Here is a 20,867-nt window from a genome sequence, read left to right as displayed (position 1 = left end):
GTGCACAAATTTGCTGGAAACTTGTTCCAAGTGCCTCTGTGCACCAACCCAATGGAAGGGGCATCACCCTCCCTTCCTGCTGTGAGGATGTGAGAGGCGTCCCTGTGCAGCACAGGGGATGTGGCAGGACCTGTTTGCTCCCAGCAACGTGAAGCCCTCGGTGTGAGGGACAAGTAGGTGAAGAGAGCACCAGAAACTGGACCAAAATCTGGACCAAGCAGTCTCATACCGTGCCTGGCACACAAAGCCTGAAGACATCCACTCAGAGGATGTTAGCAGCTGGGGTGAAGCCCAAGCTGCCCTGACAGAGCCTCACTCTGAAAGGCTGTGAGTGTATATGCAGCATTTTACACTTGGAATAAGGTGGGGAGCCTGGTCCCAGCACTGGGGCACCGCTGCCCAAACCTGTGGCATGGGAAAGCAGAGAAGAAATCCACTGGGAACTTGGGATGAACCAGTTCTGTGAAAGTACGTTTTGTTTTAGTGACCTTGAAGCAGCAGTGGTGTGTCTCATTCCTTCCAGAGACCCCCACAGGTGCCAGCACTGCTTTCTGACAAGCTGTTTAAAGAGAAAAATATTTTTTCTCCCTCCGGTGCTGGGGACATGACCTCTTCCCCTCGGGCGGGTGCTGAGCGTCCTTGAAGCCCAGCCAGCAGTGGCTCTTGCAGTCCTTGGAAGTCTGCGGTTTGAGGATGCACATTTGACACGAGGGCTGGTAACCCTGATGACAACTGCTGGTCTTTTTTTTTTTTCTTTTTTAAAGAAAATTGTCCTGAGCTATCTTTAATTTCTCCTAAGAACTAATGTAATTGTTGCAACTCAAGGCAGGAATGGACTCCCAGATTATTTTATAATTTTTTTTCCCCCCTCATACTAAGCTAAGCACCAGGGAATGCAATTGCTGCTGCTCTGCTCGGGCTAGAGCTGTGTTTGCTGTCGTCATTCAGTGATGATTTGGTATCAGTGATGTGTCCCAGTGGCATCTGTTTGACAACAGTGTGTGTTTGGGTGGAAGATGAGGAGTGAGATCCAAGCCCCTGTTTGCTTCACTAGCATACAGCTGCATCGATTATGGCCAAAGGACTAGGAGTATACTAGCAAGTAGCTGTTTCTGAAAAAGGCTTTTTTTTTTTTCTCAGCGAGAAGAGCCCACAGCCCTGTCCTGAGGGGCAGGTTAATGCAGACCTTGGCTGTTTGTACCATGGGTAGTGCGGAGCACTAGCTAAACCCTGACCGCTGTGGTATGGTGGCAGTTGGCTTGGGACTATATAGAGCCAGGGTGTGTGATCTGTCAGTTATCTGCGCAAAGGAGAGCTTGTACCCGTCCCCAGCAATTACAGCAGTGCCCACGCTTAAAATCTAGAAAGGGACATCATCAACAGCTCTTAAAATCTCTGAGCTACACATAGGCAGCAATTATCTTGTGATCCAGAGCCAAACAGTGAGAATAATCTTTGTGAGAAGTGCAAATCAGTGTGCAGAGGGATAGAAGTGCCTGTTTGAAGGCAGGAGGTGTGCCCTGTCCCCCAGCTGCAAGGCAGGGAGCTCCCGATGGCACAGAAGGGGAGGGAGGGCTGGGGTGCTGCGGGGTGCAGGAGACACAGCTTGGTCTGCCATTGGCACCAGGTTGAGGCCCACCAAACTCACTGCTATTATTAGCACTTGGGGATCACCTTTCAGGACAGGGATCAGCCAGTGAGAGGACACCATTGCTGGAGGTGGTGAGGTTTTCTGCGGCGTTATTCCATTTGGTTCATTATCAACAGGTTGTTAAATATATGAGCGTTTCATCGTCTGCCTTTTTACCAGGGGTGGCCAGGTTGTGCGGGTGGTGCATGCCGCATGGGCGCTCCCCTGCCATAGCAAAGGATATGCCCCAGAGTGCTTGTAGTTTCCTGTTTCCCTTGCTCTCCACTGTCAGCTTTTCTAACTCTTTCCTGTTTTTTCTTCATTTTGCAGTCCAAATAAAAGACTCTCAAGCAAGAAGGTGGCAAGGTAAGCTCATACTCCTATTACTGCTTGGTGAGAGGGGTGGCCATACTAGCTGCCGGGCCTGTAGAAGGAAGGCTGTCAAAATAAGTTTGCAGTGTCGTGCTTCTGGATGTATTGCATAGTTCTGGGGAAAAACGGGTTTAATTCTGGTATAGTTTGCAATAGCTGTTTTTCTGAAATGGGGATTTCTTGCTTGTGTGTGCAGCTGGAGGCTGGTGTCAACCTGATTTCTTCCAGGAGAAAAGTAGGGTGCTTTCTACCCCTCCATCCTGCCAGTGCCCTAGCAGGGGGCATGTGGAGCAGGGAAGGAGTGTCTAGAAGGGCACGTCTTTCTGGACTGCTTGACTGGGCTGTCTCCTCCCCAGTGTCACCATGGTGGGTCTCTAGAGTCTCTAGAAGACCAGACCAGTCAGTATACCTGCTCAGAGGGATTTCTTCAGCACCCAGAAAAGCTAGTCATCTTAGGTGACTCCTTGGCACTTCACTTTGCTGGAGCAGCCCTCCCAGCTCAGTCAGGGGCTTTGGGGAGTTCCCAGGGGGGTGACTGCAGGCAACCCCACCCTGAGGTTTAATGCTGTGCTGCTTCTGTCCTGTGGGACCGTCTCATGTGATGCCAGTAACCCTTTCTTTGTGGGCATTTTTGTCCCTGCCTGCACAGGAAAATCTGCGGAGTTTGCTCTGAAACGCTGGGGCAGAGGGTCCATCCCCTTTCAACGTTCACCTTTCCTGTCCCAGCTTCCCCATCCCTCCTGTGTCAGCTTTTAAGAATATGCTGAGGCTTACCGTAGCTGTCCTGCCTGCCTCTGCTCTGCTTGGGTGGGAGATTGCCCTCTGCAGTCCTTGGCTTTCTCTTTACTTGTTTCCAAGCAGGGTAGGGATGCTGCAGAGGAATAGGCAGCCTGATTTGGGTGATGCTTATACCCCCATGCCCTGGCATTCAATCTGTTCCCTGTGCTGACCCGAGCAGCTCCTGTATGCCTCTCGTTCCCAGCTGTGCTCTCACACCTTTCCCTTCTCCATTTTTCCTGCCGTCAGCAAGTCTCCCCTGGCATGATTTCCCCTCCTGGCAAGGAAGTGGGTCCTTGATATAACATTTCCTAGTTCCGGTCATCTTACTTTCTAGATCTTTGTTAAAAAACACTGGCAGGAAAGAAGGTTGAAGGGAGTAGCCTGTCCCCAGGTTTCCTGTTTTAGGTCTAGTTTTTGTCCCGTGTTTGGCAGAACAAATTTGGGGAGGATTTGAGATAAACTTTTGGGAATGGCGATGCCCTGTCTACAGGGGATGGAGCTGTCTTGGCCTTTAGTATTTGTAAGATGCTTTTCTGAGGCTGGGACTTGTGGACTTAAGTAAATATTGGTTAATCCAAGAGCAGTCAAGTTTAGTTTGTGATAATGATGGGGATAACAGAGTTTTGCTGCAGAGTAGATCCAAATCCTTAAGACTGGCCCAAAGAAAGTCCTTTGTTGCACATACTGTAATTACTGAATAATACAAAAACATTTGCTCCTAGGAAAATTATTTTATTCTGGTAAGGGCTCTTTCCTGACTTCTGTTATCCAGGTTCTGCTTGTGCCAAGAAATCTCAGCTGCTTAGGCTCTGTTGTACTTGGCATGATTTAAATGACAAATGTGCCCGAGACTTCAGCACATATACTCAGGATGTGGATTCAAAATAAGGCTGGTACTCAGCTGTGGTCTCGTCCGTAAATGCCAGTTATGCTTCATGAATATTTACATGAGCATATTGTGTAGCAGGATGAATTTGAGAGCCTGCATTAAAAATTCCTCAAAAAATTGAGGTTCAGAGAGACCTCTGGTTTTTGTCATTCACCTTCTGCTCTGAGCAGTGCTGTCTTCAAAGGTAGCTCAGGCTGCTCATCATTTGTGTTGCAGTGGGAGAGCAGAGTGCTTTTCTCTAGCAGCATCTGCCTGGGGTTCACAGAGCTGGAGTACAACCACCCCTCCCCGTGGCAATAGTGGTTTCTTGTGCCACGAGACGATGGAGCTGATCTGCAGTGAACATGAGGATTAAGTGCAGATCAGCCCCTCCATGGGGTGTCCTTTAGACCCCACAGCAAAGCTGTGGACACCGATGTCACAAGGCCTTGCTAATGATTAGCTCGCTCTCGGGTGTCGTGGCGGTGCAGGGAGGTAGGCTGGAGTGCTTCACAGCGGGTTCAGGGCACTTTCTCCCCTCTTTACCCTTACACCCCCACTTCTTATTAACCTTATCAGTGGCTAGAGCGAGTACTCTGTCCTTTGCTGGATAATACATGGCCTTGGTATGTTGGTAAAGAAAGTGAAAAGAGAGGGCTCTTATCTCTTCCCATTCCAAAGAGCAAGAGTAAATGATCATGGTATGAAGTCCCAGCACCATGTGTCCACGTCTGCATTTGCCTCATGGGGTGCATTCATTCAGCTGGTAAGCAGCCACACGCTCAGCCTTTTTATCTGGGCACACTGAGGTAGTGAGCTTCATTGCCCGTTAGAGCTTGCAGTGGTGAGAAGGACCTGGCCCACGCTGTCCTTGGCTGTAAATCCTGCAGCCCAAGAAGGAGCAATGCTGTTAAATCCCCTTGGAAAAGGAGGTGGCAGCTGAGGAGGGGGGAGAGGGGACTGTATCCTGCAAGAGTGGTTGTCATCTGAAATTGCTGTGTCCTGTGATGTTCGCTCTAATGTTCGTGTTGCTCTGGGTTGGGGTGGTTTGTCTCTGTTATAGACAGTTGCATCAGACGAGTGCGTTGTCTGTGGGGGTGATGGAGGGATCTTACCGGGATACGCTGGAGTGTACAGAAGAGGACATCACGGACAAGGTAAGAGTAGCGCTGTCTGCTTTATCCTGGAGCATGTAGTGGTTTCAATGCTCTGCAATCCCCAGGCAGGAGTTAGGCTGAAGCTTCTCTTACTGTGCAGCTGGTGCTGGGTAGATCAGTGCAGGTGGGACATACAAAGCCCTCCACATTGAGGGGATGGAGAATAAGAATTGCAGAGGTCCTGTGTTGAGTCAGGAGGTTGCGCTGGTGCCTTCTCCCAGGGGTGGAGGTGTGTTGCTCCACCTGCAGTGCAGGTGGCTTCCCTCCAGCTCACCGGGAGGAAGAGGTAGCTGTCTGCAGGCTGTATTTTCACTTCTGCTTCACATACTATGTTCTCAAATTCTGCTTTTCTGAGATGGACAAAGTCACCTGATGCAAAACAAGGACTTCCTTTCCTCGGCACACTCTTGCTGCTGCTCCTTGTGCCATGAGGATATAAAGCTGATTTTTGCTGGTCCTGTTGAGTTTTGGTGAGGTATTATGAGGAAAGGATCATAGGACAAGATAGAAGCGGGCAGGAGCACAAGAAAGCTTTTATCTGGGCAGGCCTAGCTAAAAGTAGCTAAGGAAAAACAGGAAAATTAAAGATGGGTGAGTTGTGGCTCATGTAAGCACATGCTACAGTCCTGAAACTCCTTGAAAATGGCTTTTTAATTCTGGAATCACAAATGGCTGCATGGAACAGCATGTGAAAGAGATACATATCTGTGTGGCTGAACTCTGCTATAATTATAATGCGTAGAAGACCTTTAAATTTTTTTTAAAAAATCAATGTTTTTCCAGGTTTGAAAGTTGAATAAAACACTCATGTTCCTGAAGGCGTCTGGCTTGAGAAACCATGGATGTACTTCTGGGAAGGGCCTTATGTCTCTGCATGTTGCTTTTATTAATATGCTTGCTTGTCGCTTGCCCTTCTCCCCAGCGTGGTGGCTCAGGTTTTGCAGACACGCTCCTAATTGCCTCTCTTTCATGATTAGTCTTGTATGGGTATAAATGGGATTTTTGGGATCACTAACTCTGTCCTGTGGTTCCCCACCCACCCACATTCCTGCTTGGGTGGGCAGTAGAGGAGCACTCCCACCCCCTTTTGGTCTTCAATCTGTGATCCTTTTCCACTAGCTAGCCTTGTTTCCTCCTGTGTGACTTTATTGACATACAGATGTGAACCCAGGGTCTTTCCGTCCTGTTTCAGGTAGCATGTGGTTATCCCCAGCCTCAGGGTTGCACTTGGATGCCACAGAGCTCTGATGATCCAGCTGGGATCTTTCCCTTTAGACCTCTATGTAGGATATCATCATGAAGGGCATGAAGAAAGGGAAGAGTGAAGCGTTTGGTCCTGCATTGGTACATGGGAGACACAAAAATCTGAGAAACCAGGGTGTAAAAGGATGCTTTAAAAGAATGCTTTAAATCAAAGCATGGCTAACCGACTCCAGTGGCAACCATCCATTCTTAAGTAGCTTCCCCAGGAGCAAACCCCAAGGATGGCTTCTGCAGCTCAGGCTGCTTTGTGCAGTGAAGAGTGGGACGCAAGTAATGCCAGGAGCTATGTCAGGGTGACTGGCTCTGAATCAGTGCCACAAACCGAGGCAGCCCTAAAGCAAGCAGGGAGCACCTGCACAGTGTGCTGGAGGTGGTGGGAGTTGCTCCGGCACTTGGTGCCACTTTGGCAGTGGGTTTAAGCATGGGTGGCTGATCCTCCCCTCTCCCCTTATGTAGGTGGTCTTTCTGGAGAAGCGGGTGACAGAGCTGGAGAAGGACACGGCTGCTAATGGCGAGCAGCAGAGCCGCCTCAAGCAGGAAAACCTACAGCTCGTGCACAGGTAAGGGAACCTGGCTTGTGACATGGCTAAAATGCAGCTTAGCATCACCTGTGCTGCCTTTTCTTTTCCACCTCCACATACTGCAGCACCCTGTGCCTTCCCTGCGGGCCAGCTGCCTGCCAGCACGCAGGCAGGAGAGCTGCTCAGGTGGTGCCGGAGCATGTGGCAAAAGGAGGCAGCAGGAGAGGAAGGAGATGGACAGGAAAGCTTCTCAGCGTTGCCCTCAACAATCCAATCCCACCCTGTCAGAGGGTAGCTGTGGTTAAATCCAACCAGGGTTCAGGCTGCCCTCACTGCTTGAGTGCCGTGTAAGGAATTGCAGCATCCCGCACATGCTTCTCTGGGTCTCTAGCAAATTCCCAGGAGTGCAGCAAATGGTTTGCAGCTCAGCTGGGACAAATGACAAATCTTTCCTTTGCAGTATTCTGCTCAGATGCATGTAACTCTAACAGTGTTTTTTAGATCTGGGGGTTTTTTAATACCTTTATGTGCTTCCGCATGCCACGTGTCCATCCTGAAAGATCTCTGTGGAGTTCTGGAGCTCCAGGGGTTGGCTCAGAAGACTGCAGGGAGGGGTCATGCTTCATGGAAGGCTTCCCATTCAGAGAGGGTGTATACTTCATACTTGCTCTGTATGGACTCTTTCTAGCCCTTATTTCACCCATTAGGTCTGGGTAGAAGGTACAGCAGGGTCCCTACTACCCATCTCTACCCTCCCCACAGCCAGCCTTGATCCTGTTGCTTTCAGATCCTGGCTGGGGTATAGCCCTTTGAATCCCATTTAATGTAATCACTGTCTTTACTAATCTAGCGGGCTTCTCTCTTCCAGCAGCATATTTGCCCTTGGCAGATAAGCCCGGCAGGAGTTCATCTATAGGGCTGTAAGGCTGTTAAGTAACAATTATGTCAGGGAACTGAGCGATTCAAAGGTTTCTCTAAGCCCTGATAAACTCTGCAGCAAGGAAAATGTTTTCACTCTAGCGGCTAGGCCCAGAAGTGTCAGTCAGCTTTTAATCAAGTAAAGCCCCAAGTATACTCGTTGCTGGTAGAAGAGGAGGTTCATCTGGCAAAAGCCTTCCCCACTCGCCTATGCAAAGTGATTACGTAAACTCCAGCACACCAGCCTCCTAGCGAACCTCAGCTCTCAGACCACTGCTGGGGTTGGGTGATTTAATGCAGCACAGGGGCAAGGGCTACCTCTACCTGCTCCAGAGGGCAGGTAGGCATGCTTGCAAATACCTCTGCCCTGTCTGGGCAAACACAGCCACTGCCTGCATTGTCATGGTGTCAGGACCACACAGAAATCTCTGTATGTCAGCATAACAGCAAAGGTTCACCTGTGGATCCTGTATTTTTTGTTGGGGACACGAGAGTGCGAAAGGAGGAGGTCTGGGGCTGCTGTCTTCTCTTTGTCTTGGCAACAAGACTGCTTTAGGGCAGAGTAAAGGAGCCCAAAATGCTAGAAGTGGCTGAAGGAGGATTTCTCTGCCATGGCCACTACAGGTGAAACAGCCCTGGGATTTACAGTTGGACTTGATGATCTTAATGGTCTTTTCCAACCTAAATAATTCTATGATTCTACAAGATTCTGATGAAGTAGCTTGCTCATGGTGATGGTGTGACTGTGACCCACAGGCTGTGGGTTATAAAATGACTACTGTGCTTTCACTCTCGCTTCCCCCTTAAAAAGGGGTTTGATGCAGCCTGGAGACTTAAACCAGACAGAAACAATACCAGCACGTACCACCTGGCTTATTTTATTTGGCTGTCATGTTGGTCAGCAGTTCTGTCCTTGGGGGTTTCATGGACTGTGGTGCTTTCTCACTGCATCTGCTGGGATGAAGTGAAGCCTTCCTGTACTTGCTGCTTGAGATGGTGATGAGCCTACTTGAAAGCTCACTCTTTTACAGTCTGCTTCTCCCAGCTCTCCTATGTGGTGGGAGAAAGGCTGGGAAGACAGTCTGATCTCTCCCTTGGGATGGCAGTGTGCTGGGGGTGAGCCATCAGGAAGTGTTAATCCTCTCTCTCTCCTCTCCGCAGAGCAAATGCTCTCGAGGAACAGCTGAAGGAGCAGGAGCTGAGAGCTGACCAAACACTCCTGGAGGAGATCAAGAAGCAGAGGGAGCTGCTGAGCAAAATGGAGAGGGAGAAGAGCATTGAGATTGAGAACCTGCAGGCCAGGTGGGGCTGGGGCAGGGCTGGGTGGTGGCAGTCTCCTGGACCTGCACGTACATGCTGGAATACGTGTACAGGCTGCTGCCTTGCAACTGCAGCCTTTGGGGAGACAAAGTGTGGTAGACAGTGAGTTTAACTTGGTTAAAGGTGTAACTTAAGTCATTAGAAACCCTGAATTTTGGCTACTTCTACCTTTGTTCCAAAATCAAGCCTTTCCGTGAACTTAGTCTTTATTTGAATTTTCCTGATGCGGTTTAAATTTAGCTTACATTCTCTATCCATGCACCTGCCCCGGAGTGTGTGAATGAAGAGGTGGTTTGTTAGTGCTTATTCCCATGAACAACCCATGGAAGTACATTTGATACTCAGATATTTTCTACCTTCATGGAAACAGGCAAATATTTGGGAAGGAGGAGTTATCCAACACATACATACCTCAGTATGCTTCATGTCATCTGCTGGTTTCCAAAGGAAAAAATGGTGTGGGAGAGGTCTCACTTATTTGGCAGGTTTTTTGCTGCTTTTCCAGAATGTGTTTTGCTATGGTTCAACCTTTGCAGTAAATGAAGGCAGTGGGGTTTTTTAGCAGGCTTGTAGTAGGAAAGTTACCATGACAAATGGGTGTTACTTTATCTGGAGAATGCAAAGCTGAAGCCCTCTCTGAACCACTGCTCTGACTCTGCCAGGGCGATGTGTCTGCTTTTTGGTGCCTAGTGCTGAGGCTTGTCCACGGACTGATAAAGCCCTTGGCGTAAAGAATAGCATTGGACCTGATTGAGACGGACATGGCACTGGACAGCAGACTTGCCAGAAGTCTTGTGGATGCCCTACTTTTTCCTCTGGGAGTAGAAATAATGGAATTCTCAGGGTTTGCTTTGAAAAGATAAATCCCTGCTGGCTTTCCTTCAGCAGGTCCTGGTTTAATATTCCTAGTGATGTTTCAACCAAGCCTCCTGCACTTGGGATGCTTGGGTGAGTTTATTACACATCTCTTTACTGTTGCAGGCTGCAGCAACTGGATGATGAGAACAGCGAGCTGAGATCCTGTGTCCCTTGTTTAAAAGCTAACATTGAAAGACTAGAGGAGGTGAGGACTGTGTGTGCTTGGGGCACTCAAGCTGGAGCTGTGTTTCTGGGTTCCCACCTGCTGCCTCACATGGCTGGAGCAGAAATTTTCACTTACATGAGGGGCCTGTGTGAGATCCATTTAATGTAACGAGCAAATTGGCTGCTTCTGCCTTCCAGTCCCTGCAGACCTTGCCTTGGACCACAGCTATCCCATACTGCTATCCGTGCAGGTTCCCAGTGTTTGGCTTGGAAGCTGGGATTAACAAACCCCTAATAAATCATTCTGTGACAGTGCAGCCTGCATGAAGCCAGGGTGTGCAGCGGTGGCAGCCCTGTCCTGGCTTGGTTAGGAGGGGACTCATGCCCTCTTGTGGAAGCTTGTCCCCATCCGCGTGGCTGCAGCCCAGAGCAGGGCAGCCTCCTGCAAGGTAGGAAGAGGAGTAGGCATGCTTCATCTCCACGTCCTGCCAGGGCAGATATGCCCTTGCTGAGATTTGCAAGTTGAGTCTTCAAAGCAATGTGTGATCTCCCAGATCCTTTCCCGTGCTCAGGGTTCAAAGCCATGCAGCTGCTGATGGGGCTGGGCTGGGAGGATAGCCGAGGTGCCACAGTCTCCATGGGATGGACAAGATCCTCATTTTTGGAGAGAATGTGGGTTACAGATGTAACATCTAGTACAAAGGCTGCCTTTCGTTCTGTTCAAGCTTGTGGCAGATGTAAGATTAAGTAAAACCAAACCTCTCTGCCCAGTTGAAGGTCCTCAAGCATTTCATCCACCTACAGTCTCTGAGCCTGTGGGAGGGCACTGCAGCTTCATCTCTACCTGACATGACCATGGTGAAGTTGTCTTTGACTGCCAAGACCTTGTAAGCACAGTGCATTGAGACTGGGGGTAGGAAAACCACTGTGGATCTGAGGATAAATTTCCTGCCAAGGTGTGTTGCAGCCGTGCAAAGTTGGTTTGGTCCTTAATCTCTGCAGAGCAGTGCTGCTTTTCCCCACAGTTAATGGGATTAACGGAGTGAGAGGTGCAATTGCTGCCCCTCCCTGCCAAGGAGAGAAGCCCTGCTGATGGACTGCTGTCTTGTCCAGAGTCCAAAATCAGGATTTCGTTGTCAGCGTTGTTTCCTGCTAGTGTGGTGCTTTTGGTACTCTGCTCCATGGACCAGGACACCCTAGACCTGGCAGCTGGAGCTCCCCCTTGGAGCTGCTCCTCACCTTTTTATGGCATTGGCCATCCAGCACCAGTGTTGGCTGGGGTCTTGTGGCATTTTTGGCTTTCTGAAAGCCAAAACCTCCCTCACAGGGAGAGCCAGGCTGGAAGCTGCAAGCCTGGGGAGGGGGTGAATCAGTCATAGGCAGAATGGTGCTGCTGTACAGGGAAGTGGCTTGCACAGGGCTGTTATTGTCACCCAGTGATAAGCTTTACCTGCCATCTCAAACATTCAGCCAAGGCTTTGAGTATAAGAAGGGGACAGAGTGGGAGAGTTGGGCCATATGTTTTACATCCTGTCTTGAACTGGTCATATTTCTTCTTGGGTCAGTCCTCAATTAAATTCTTTCATATCTGATACTGAGAATGAACATACCTAGAGTAGCTTAAGGTCTTGGATTCATGGCTTTTCTGAAATTCAGACCTAAGGAACCTCAATGTCTCGTGCTTGGCCTGTAGCCCTCGTGCTGGGCCCAGTCCCACGCAAGCTGTGTCTCACACCAGCACTGCGCTGCCCAGAAAGCTGCACAAGTGCAGATATTTGCCTGTGTGCATTTATTCTTGAGTCATTTCTTCTTAGCTCTCTCTTAGCAGTGCTATTTTGGTGTGTGGCTCCTCTTGCTGCTGCCAAAGCACTTGGGCTCTGAAGCCCTCAGACAGCAAATGAAATCCCAGCAGGCAGAGCATCTGAATACGTCAGCAAGAAGAGCCTTCCCCGCAGTGCTCAGCATGTGCCATGTCCTTGAGCAAGTGGGAAGAGCCCTTGCAGCGCCGAATGAAGACAGGCCCTGTGACTATTGCCTTTCATGTCGTTACAGGAGAAGCAGAAGCTGCTGGATGAGATCGAAGACCTCACTGTGCAGCTCACAGAGGAGCAGGAGAAAAAGAGGAAGATGTCAGACAAGCTGAGTCAGGAGAGGCACCAGTTTCAGAAGGAGAAGGAGTCAACACAGGAGGTAAGTAACAGTCGGGGCTGTCTGCCACAGCCCTGTCCTGCTAGTCCCCCAAATTTAGGGCTATGTGAGGAAGCTGGCCTTGGCAGCGTTTCCAAAAATAGGTATAACTGGAGCATTTGATACAGCAGCTTAACTGTCTAACATCTGTCACTTTTTTGCGTGCATTAAAATTCAGCTGAGTGTATCTGCATCTGCAAGCCCAATGAGGCTGTGCCACCCTGGCCCATTCCTGTGGGGCTCATTTCCCTCTGCATCGAAGGAGCAGTGGCAGAAGCACAGTGACGCTGGCATGTGGAGCCAGCAGGTGGGAGGAGAGGCGTGTGAGGCTGCTTGGGCCAGAGGGCCACCTCCTGTGTGCTTGGGGGCAGAAACAAAGACCCCCTTGCCCCTTTCAGGTGTCTGTGTGGTTGGTAATTCCAGCTGGAGGCTCAAGCAGGGCTTGCTGTTGTGGTAGAAAAGGAGCTTTGGGCCTCAAAGTGGAATTTATTGTCATTTTGGTAATGCTGAGAGTACTCAGGTAAGATGGGGATTCACAGCGCCGTGGCAGGAGGGAGTTACCCACATCACTGGGGTGGGGGAGGTCTGTCTGCTGCTACAGACCTGGAGCCAGCATCTCTGGTGCTCCAGCAAAGTCCTTCCAGGGCTGCTTTCATGTGTTTAAGTAACTCCCCCTCTCCTGTTCGTTATAGGCATGGGGAAAGACAGGGAAGCCATGTGCACACCCAGAAAGGGTCTGTTAATCCTGCAGTCAATGGGGTTGCTCCCAGCTGGGGGACAGCCCATCTGTCACACCAGCCATGACCAGCACGAGCTTTTGGACTTGCAGGGGATGCGGCACTCAGTTGTCCCCTTCCCTTGTGTTGCAGCTCATTGAGGACCTCAGGAAGCAGCTTGAGCACTTGCAACTCTTCAAACTGGAAGCTGAGCAGCGAAGAGGCAGAAGCAGCAGCATGGGGCTCCAGGAGTACAACAGCAGGACGCGAGAGACGGAGCTGGAGCAAGAGATCAAGCAGCTCAAGCAGGTATGCAGGGAGGAAAGCATCTTAGCTACTCAGCCTGCAAAAGGGGATGCTAATTCCCTGACACCAAGGAGTGGTCAGCAGAGACGCGGGGCCTCCCGCCTGAGGAGCTGACCATGGATCTGGCAGCCCACTGCTTTCTTGCTCTCCTGTCCCTGAGACAGGAGAGGTTGGCTCCTTCCTCTGAAGGACAGCATGTACACTCAAGAGCCCCTCTCTCTGCTGTGTCCCCTGGATCTCTCCAGCACATTGTGTGTTTCCAGAGGTTCTCCAGGCTTTGTCAAATTGGAGTCAGGAGATGAAGTACTGTTCCCAGTGCTGCATGAGCTGCTGGTTAGGCCTAAAGCCACTACCTTCTCTCGGTGTCCTCAGAGCAGAACCAGCAAGTGCTTCAGCACTGTCTGATGTTTGTCTGTTGTGACCAGGATAACAGGAACCTGAAGGAGCAGAACGATGAACTGAATGGGCAGATCATTAACTTGAGCATCCAGGGAGCCAAGAACCTCTTCTCAGCCTCCTTCTCTGAATCCCTGGCAGCAGAGATAAACTCAGTCTCCAGAGATGAGGTATGTGCCATGGGGTACTGCTTACCTCAAACGGCATCTTCCCAGGGTGCCTGGTGCATGTCCTCTTCCCTCAGCCAACCGAGGACCTGGGAGGAGCTGATGTGGCCCCGTTTGTGGTACAGCTCACTCCCAAAATTCACTTGAAAGCTTTCGTGAGCAAAGAAATACCGAAGCAACTATTTGAAGAGCTTGCAGGACTTACCCTGCCTGCTAGCCCTCCTTCCTGGGAATAGAGGAAGCTGCTCCCTTCCAATTTGCTGATACCGGCAGCTCCTCTGTGCCTGCCCTGTAACCGCCTTCCTCTTCCTGGGACAGACCAGTGAGCATGGGGTGTGTCTGCCTGTAGCTGTCTTAAAACAGATCTTAAAAAAGATCTCTGGCACACACTTTCCCAGCACCATGGCTGTAACCCAGATACCGGTGTGGAAGCCCATGTAAGTGTCAACTATATCTTTCAGAGTCTGAGAAATGTAATGGGAAAACACTTGTGTTATGGAGCCCAAAGGGAGATGCGATCCTCCCTGCTTTCCCTAGGGTCCCATCTGGCTGAGAAATTGAGGAAGGACAGGAGTGAGCACAGCCAGCAGCTGAGGGCATCTCCTCATCTTGGGCCAGAGCCTGCTTAAGGAGGGAGAAAGGCCAGGGGACCCCCAGAGATATTCCTCTGTATATTCCTCTAGCAGTTGGGCACCCAGGAGACAGGCTCAGCCTGCCATGCCTGTGCTCCCCACTTGGGGCTCTGGCTTCTGTGGCCAAGCACCCACTTGCATAGCGTGCAGATCTGGGGATGCAGGAGCATCTCTCAGGGGAGACATAATGGGGGTAAGGACATCCTACAGGGCAGGAGCTGGGTGTTACAGAGCCTGCAGGAGTCACTGGTGAACCGTCTGGTCCCTGCCAGTCACACCATGAAATACTCGTATGCGGCCAGGAACAGCCCAAGCCAGAATGAAGAAGCAGGGAAACCTCCATGGGCGCGCAGAGCCACGAGAAGCCCCTCTTCTGTCCCTGGGCAGTCGCAGGCGGTGGCAGCTCACTCCCTTTCTCCCTCCCTTACAGCTCATGGAAGCAATTCAGAAGCAAGAGGAGATCAACTTCCGCCTGCAGGATTACATTGACAGGATCATCGTGGCCATCATGGAGACAAATCCTTCCATCCTGGAAGTAAAGTAATGGCAGCCAAGAGCCACCGGCTGTGCGCTCATTATGGGGTGTGGATTTGGTGCTCTGAGAGGATAAAGAGGGACTCGAAACGTCTTTGCTTTTGATGACGGCACAAGGAAGCATCTCGTCAGGTCAGTGGGTGAATTAGCCAGCAGACCAGGGAAAAAGAAAACCAGCAGCAAGGCTTTGTTGTCTGACTCTGTTATTTTGAAGCCCTTCTGGTTCTGAGGGGTGAAAGGGAACCTGGAGAAGAAACACAAGCAACAGACAGCTGGAGGAAGGACCTGTTTAGGCCCTGCTACCCATGAAGCTGGGAACTGTCCTGACAGCAGCATCAGACCCTCTGGTATGCAGGGTGCAAACAGGAGCTGGAAGGAGAGGGTTTCTCTGAACTGTGCGATAACAGGACAGAGAAGGAAGCGACGGAGCTGACGTTTTCCCTTGCTGCCCTGTCCAGCCCAAGTATCTGCTTTGCCAAATTGTCACCGACACACTCACCGGGGCAGATCTGGGAAAGAGGGAAACATCCCAGACTTGTAGAGGTGGTTGGTTTTTCTTTTCTTTAATTAACTTAATGCAAATGTCCTCATTCAGCTGGTGCAGTTAATCCTTGCCCAGCTGCCTCTGCGTGGTAAGGGGTTGCGTGCAGAGAGCTAGCTGGCTCCTCTCGCTCACCAGTGGCAGAAAGAGGCAGGGGAGCGGCTGTTTTCAGGACAGGGCGTAAGCACACTTTGTCACCTGCCTCCTTATTTATTTTTGCTGTCTGTGGCTCGCTACCATTGGCATGCCTTGGCATTCACAGCTCCGCTACCCTCCTCCCCACTCCTGGCTCTTCCACTGTGGTCTGTGGGTATCTGTTGAGCCGGGCTGGCTCCGGGAGGAGAGGTCCTGTTGGCCCCAGCTGCAGACACACAGGTGCTGTCTGTCCAGCCTGCAGGGAATGGGGGAAAGGCTGTGACTCTTCAACTTGCACTGGAGGCTGGTCCTGGCTGCCTCTCCCCCTCCCAGCCTGGCTCGCCTGGCCTGGCACAGGGGCATGCAGTGGCTGAGTGTGGTTGGGTTCAGGTCTGGACCCCCAATGGGAGCTCCATCAGAGAGGGCTGAGCTCTTCAAATTGCCTTCCAAGGTCCCTGGCTTGGGGACAGTGGCCTGTGCCATTCCCACCCAAAGCAGGGCTCTGCTGGTGATAGCTGAGATCCTGGAGGGATAGCCTGCTCCCACAGCCCTTCCCTGCTGATTCCCTGTGCTGTGACAGGGGATGGATCTGCTGCTCTCATTTCTTAGCCCCTGGCATCAGCCTGGGCTGAAATCTCTATGCCATTGGGGAGAGGAGACCAGAGAATACCACAGCAGCTCCCTGGGAAACAAAAGCCATGTTTACATCAGACAGCTTTTGGCTTGCTGGCACAAGCGGCCGTGGTGTAGTATGACCCCAGGGAGCAGCCATTTTAACCGACCTGCTCCTGTCTGGCTCCTGTGAGGAGACAGCCAGTGGCCTCCCAAGGATCTGGCTTCACTGAATACGTCGGGCCCTAAAATGCAGTTCTCCTTCCTGCTTGTCAGGTTTTAGAAATGCCAGAGTGGTCTGAAAGCAGAAGCCACAGCAATCCATTGGCCACTGGTAGGGGGGTGCCTGCTCCTCCCCAAAACACTTCCACACACGTGGTACATCTCTCTTCCCATGCTGGGGCGGTGGCAGAGCAGCCAGCTCGCCGTTTGCCCTTGGAGGGTGCCGCTGGCTGGGAGCGGTGGCAGCTGCTGCAGCCTTAGCCCCTCCTGGGGTGTTCCCTGTGCCGCCAGCCTCGGGAATCAGCCGAGACCCGGAGCCAGCCAAGCCACTGGCGCCATGACCCTCCCTCTTCAATGCATTGCCTCTGGGTGCTCAACCCCCCGTGGCCTTGTGTGAGGTGCAGCGGGGTGGGGGCGAGCCCCCAAAAACTTTGGGCAAGGGGGGCACCCATGCTCCCGAACACCCAGCTCTCCCCGGCATCCACTCCCCTCCCTGTCCCAAGTCCGTGGGAAGAAGCCACGTAAATGTACATTTCCAGAGAAGCTTTGGGTGTAAATCAGTGTATACTTGGAGAGGGAAAATTTTTTCTATCTTGTAGAGTAGGTATTTTTATAGAATGAAGGTTGATCATTTTTTTAATACTTTAAAGAAGAGAGAAATGTATCTGTGTATACACAAAAGCATATATATATATGTATAAATATAAATATTGGAGATCTGCCTTTCTCGACTTGGGATCATGGATCCCCAGTTCAAACAATTGTCTTTTTTTGTGTTGCTCACAAAGAGGTACTGTAACTGTAAATAAGCACCGGGAAAAAGTTTTAAGCAAACAAAGCACTGACTTGCACATTCACCATGCTTTAAAGTCCCTATGGAAAAAGAAAAGGAAAAAGAAAAACTGTACTTCCCAAAAATGTTCCTCTTTCCCTACCGGTATGTGAAGGAAGTCCCAAAAAAGAGGTAAAAACAGTATTGTCTTAAATGATGTATCAATTCTTGTCAGATTAAAAGCTGTTACTATTCCTGCCCTGAGATCTTGTTTCTGCAGGGATGGCTCTGAGCATCGGAGCCTCTGAGCACTGGCTGCCAAGCAGGGCTGGAGGGGAGTAGAAGTGCCCCTGCCCTGAAGAGTGCCCTGCATTTGGTGGGATGAGGATGGGAAAGGCTGGACCCAGCTGGCTCTGGAGGGGCCAAAGTCAAAGGGAGACAAAACCTCCCCTCCAGCCAAGTGGGGACTTGTCCTTCACTGTCCAGGCAGGGTGAGGGACCTTTGGAGGTGGCTTTGTCCCTCCCAGCGTGGCCTGGTGCTCCGGAGGGTTTGGGGAGGCTGGGACAGGACCAATCTGTTGACTCGGTGCTTGGGGTCTTCTCCAGGTGAGGCCATGGAGACTTTCCCTTTTGTATACTGTGCTAAACGCCTCGGAGCACTCAGCTGCTCTGAACCACCCAAAAAAATCCCTTAAATGCTCTAAGCCACCCTTCTAAGCTGTTCCACGTCCCTTTAAGCTTCCCTCCACCTCCTCCCAGCCCCTGTAAGCTGCCCCAAAGGGCTCTAACCTCCATAATACCCTCTCAGCTCCTGGAGTACCTCCAGATGACTCCAGACTGCTCTAAACTCCTCCGAGCAGCCTTGGAGCACCCAGAGCTGCTGCAAAGAGCTCTCTGAGTGCTTCGGCATGCTGGGAAATGCCTCTAACGTGCTCAGAGCTCTCAAAACACCCCAAATTATTTCTAACTGCTCCATGTTCCTCTCAACTGCTCTGAATGGCACTGAGCTACTCTAAAACATCTCTGAGCATCTCTAAAAACCCTCCATAGTGCTCTACACCCCTCTAAGCAACTAGTGTGCACCAGAATTTCTCTGAATGCCTCTAAAAAATCCATTACAAATTCTTCTGAAAAGCTCAACCTCCAACAGCATGAAGCTGCTCTAGAAATTGGGTAAGTAAACAGCTCGGGGAGCATCGGTGCGGTGCTGGGTCGCTTCAAGGAGCTGTAAATTGCCTCTGAGCAGCTCAGAGCTCTGGAAGGACAGATCTTTGGGCAGCACTGAAGCACCTGAATTGCTCAAATAACTCTCTGGCTCCTCAAGTCAGCCTTAAAAGGCACTAAGATGATAAAACTGCTTGGAGGGGCTTGAAGTAGCTCTTAAAGTTCTCTAAACTCTTCTAAAACTCCTTGAAATAGCTCAAAATGGATCATAAAAAAGATCTTGTAGAAGCTCTGAGGCACTCTAAGCCTCTTCTGCGTGGCTGTGAAACGCCTCGAGTGCTCTAATGCCCTCTGAAAGGCCCCTGGAATTCCTCCGGCCCTTTCTACTGTAGCTCTCAACAGCACTAAAACTTTTCAGTAATGTCTCTAAACTTCTCCAAACAGTTCAAAGCCACCCTAAACCCCCTCCAGATGATACCGGAGAGCTCTAAGCAATCCTGAAACAGCTCCATGCTGCTCCAAAGCTGCTCTAAAACTCATTAAAAAAATCTTTGTAGCTGCTCAGAAGCACTCAAGCTATTCTGCACGTCCACTGAAAAGGTCTCTAAATGTCTTGAAACCTCTGCAGCCTCTTTGAAGCTGCTCCAGAAAAGCCCTAACGATCTGAAGATCTCCGCATCCTTCAGAACAGCTCTAGAGCTGCTCCGAACTGCTCTTCCACAGTGTGGTGGGGGCTTGGCACCGTGTTAGCAAGCCTCTGAGCAGCTGCAGGCAGCTCTGAGTTATTATTTATTATAAAAAATTAAATGCATTTAAATAAACATATTTGTAATAGGGTTAGAGATTTGTGGAGCTTCCATAGCTCCAAAACTCCTCAGGGAAGCTGAGCTGTTTCTGAAGTGGTGCTCTAACCACTGAAGAGCTCCAGCTTCTCCCTTTCATTATAGCAGGATGCTCTGGCTGTCAGTGGGGGAAACTAGCAGGCGCCGAGCATGGATGGGGTCCAGGGTCCAACCGTGGGGATCCAGCTGTGCTGCTCCTGCGTGCTCCCCCTCTCCCTTTTTTTGGGTCAGGCCAGCTTGGCTGGACAAGGCAGCACCATAAATCACCCCGACTTCATTGAATACAACAGTTCCGGAGTCTGGCAGCTCCGGATCTGGCTTGGCCATGCATGACACCCGCCTGGCTCCAGCTGGGGTAGGTGCTTTGCAGGAAGGGTGATGATCCCAAGATGCCCTCCAGTCATCACACGTGGCCCTGGTGCCTCCCTGCTGCTCTCAGCCTTGGCAGCAGGAGTGTGGTGCTCAGTGCTTGCAGCCCAAGTGCTCTGTTGGTACAGGCAGGGTGCTAGGGGCAGGCAGGGCTGCCATGAGCACCCAGCCCAGCTCCCTGCCACCCAGCTCCGTGGGCTTGTCACTGCTGGCATGAGCCACAAAGAGACAAAGCTGTGGGGAAAGCAGAGCCACTCCTTCCCAGCCCAGCTTGCCTTGGATCAGGCCCTTGCCCAGCGTAACCCCGGGGACAGCAGCACTCTCCCATCCCAGCAACCTGGCACCCAAAAAGCCACAGGGTGACTGGTGAGAGCCCATCCAGCCCCTTCCCCAGGGAGCCAGTGGGCACCTTCAAACACCCCCAAGACCTAGGCACAAGCAGGGTCACCGCGGCTGCGTCCCACATCGACCAGCAAGGACGACCAGGGCAACCACGACTGCATCCCCAGGCAATGATGCTGCAGGAGATCCGGCTGCACCCCCAGCCCGGGCCCAATGGAGGAATGTGCTCCAGCCACGGGGTGTTTAGTTGCGGCCGGTGGCTGGAGGGTGTCGAAGAGCAGAGCTCTCGCTGCGGGACCCCTGGTGGGAGAAGGGATTTCCAGCTCCTTCCCCTTCCACATCTGCTGCCAATCCTGCGATGGTGTTAACCCTTAGCAGCCGGGGTGTGAGGGGGATGGATGACACCCCCCCCCGCCCTGAGCATCCCGTAGGGCTAAGGGGGGCAGCCCTGGTGCGGACCCTCACCCTGAGGTGCTGCCTGCATCGCCTCGTGGCACTTGCCGTGGGCAGGCCCACTCGGGATACTCACAGGGAGCGCGATCCCCAGCAGCTGGTCCCCAGGGATGCTCCAGGAGCTCAGGCATGGGGCATGACCCCCGGCAGGGACGGACACACCAGGGAACAGTAACACCCAGCAAACACCCCACAGCTGGGAGGCCACCACAGGCAGCACCAGTGCATCTTCCTCCTCTTTCTCCAAGCTGGAAAGCCTGGGGAGGGGCAAGGCCTGTGGTGCACAGCCCGATCGGGACCCCCAGCCTGGCCATGGCCCCCCAGCCTGTCGGGACCCGCCCCCCCCAGCGACAGTGGGGGCACAGGCAGCACCCACAGCGAGCAGGGCCGAGGCAGAGGCTGGGTGCACCCCTGGAGGGGGGGGATGGGGGGAGGGACAGGCAGGCGAGCCCCCGTCGCTCGCCCGGCATGGGGTCCGCGGAGCCCAGCTTGGGGTCCCCAGCCCCGGCCGTCGCTGCCAGCCTCTGCAGGGCTGCGTGGGCGTGGGGGGTTAAGGGAGGGGGGCATCCTCTGCCCACTCGCGGGCAGCACCTTCTCCTCCCCTTCCTCCCACCCCTCCCCCCGC

General features: G+C 51.8%; 1 protein-coding gene across 4 annotated transcripts in view; it reads left to right on the top strand.

Annotated features, from left to right (window-relative positions):
- RAB11FIP3 (RAB11 family interacting protein 3) overlaps positions 1-17,336 on the top strand; it is an 81,315-nt gene extending 63,979 nt beyond the window's left edge. For all 4 annotated transcript variants that reach the window (XM_075105963.1, XM_075105964.1, XM_075105966.1 and 1 more), the window contains 9 exons: positions 1,961-1,996; positions 4,714-4,807; positions 6,527-6,630; positions 8,671-8,811; positions 9,811-9,892; positions 11,905-12,042; positions 12,909-13,064; positions 13,487-13,627; positions 14,687-17,336. In XM_075105963.1, coding sequence (XP_074962064.1) covers positions 1,961-1,996; positions 4,714-4,807; positions 6,527-6,630; positions 8,671-8,811; positions 9,811-9,892; positions 11,905-12,042; positions 12,909-13,064; positions 13,487-13,627; positions 14,687-14,800 — 1,006 coding nt within the window. In that variant the 3' untranslated portion in view covers positions 14,801-17,336. The remainder of the gene's footprint in view (positions 1-1,960; positions 1,997-4,713; positions 4,808-6,526; positions 6,631-8,670; positions 8,812-9,810; positions 9,893-11,904; positions 12,043-12,908; positions 13,065-13,486; positions 13,628-14,686) is intronic.
- The last annotated feature ends 3,531 nt before the right edge of the window (positions 17,337-20,867 follow it).

The sequence above is a fragment of the Phalacrocorax aristotelis genome, chromosome 10, assembly GCF_949628215.1.
Source record: "Phalacrocorax aristotelis chromosome 10, bGulAri2.1, whole genome shotgun sequence".
Classification (NCBI taxonomy): Eukaryota; Metazoa; Chordata; class Aves; order Suliformes; family Phalacrocoracidae; genus Phalacrocorax; species Phalacrocorax aristotelis.
This window is presented reverse-complemented; position numbering and strand designations above follow the sequence as displayed.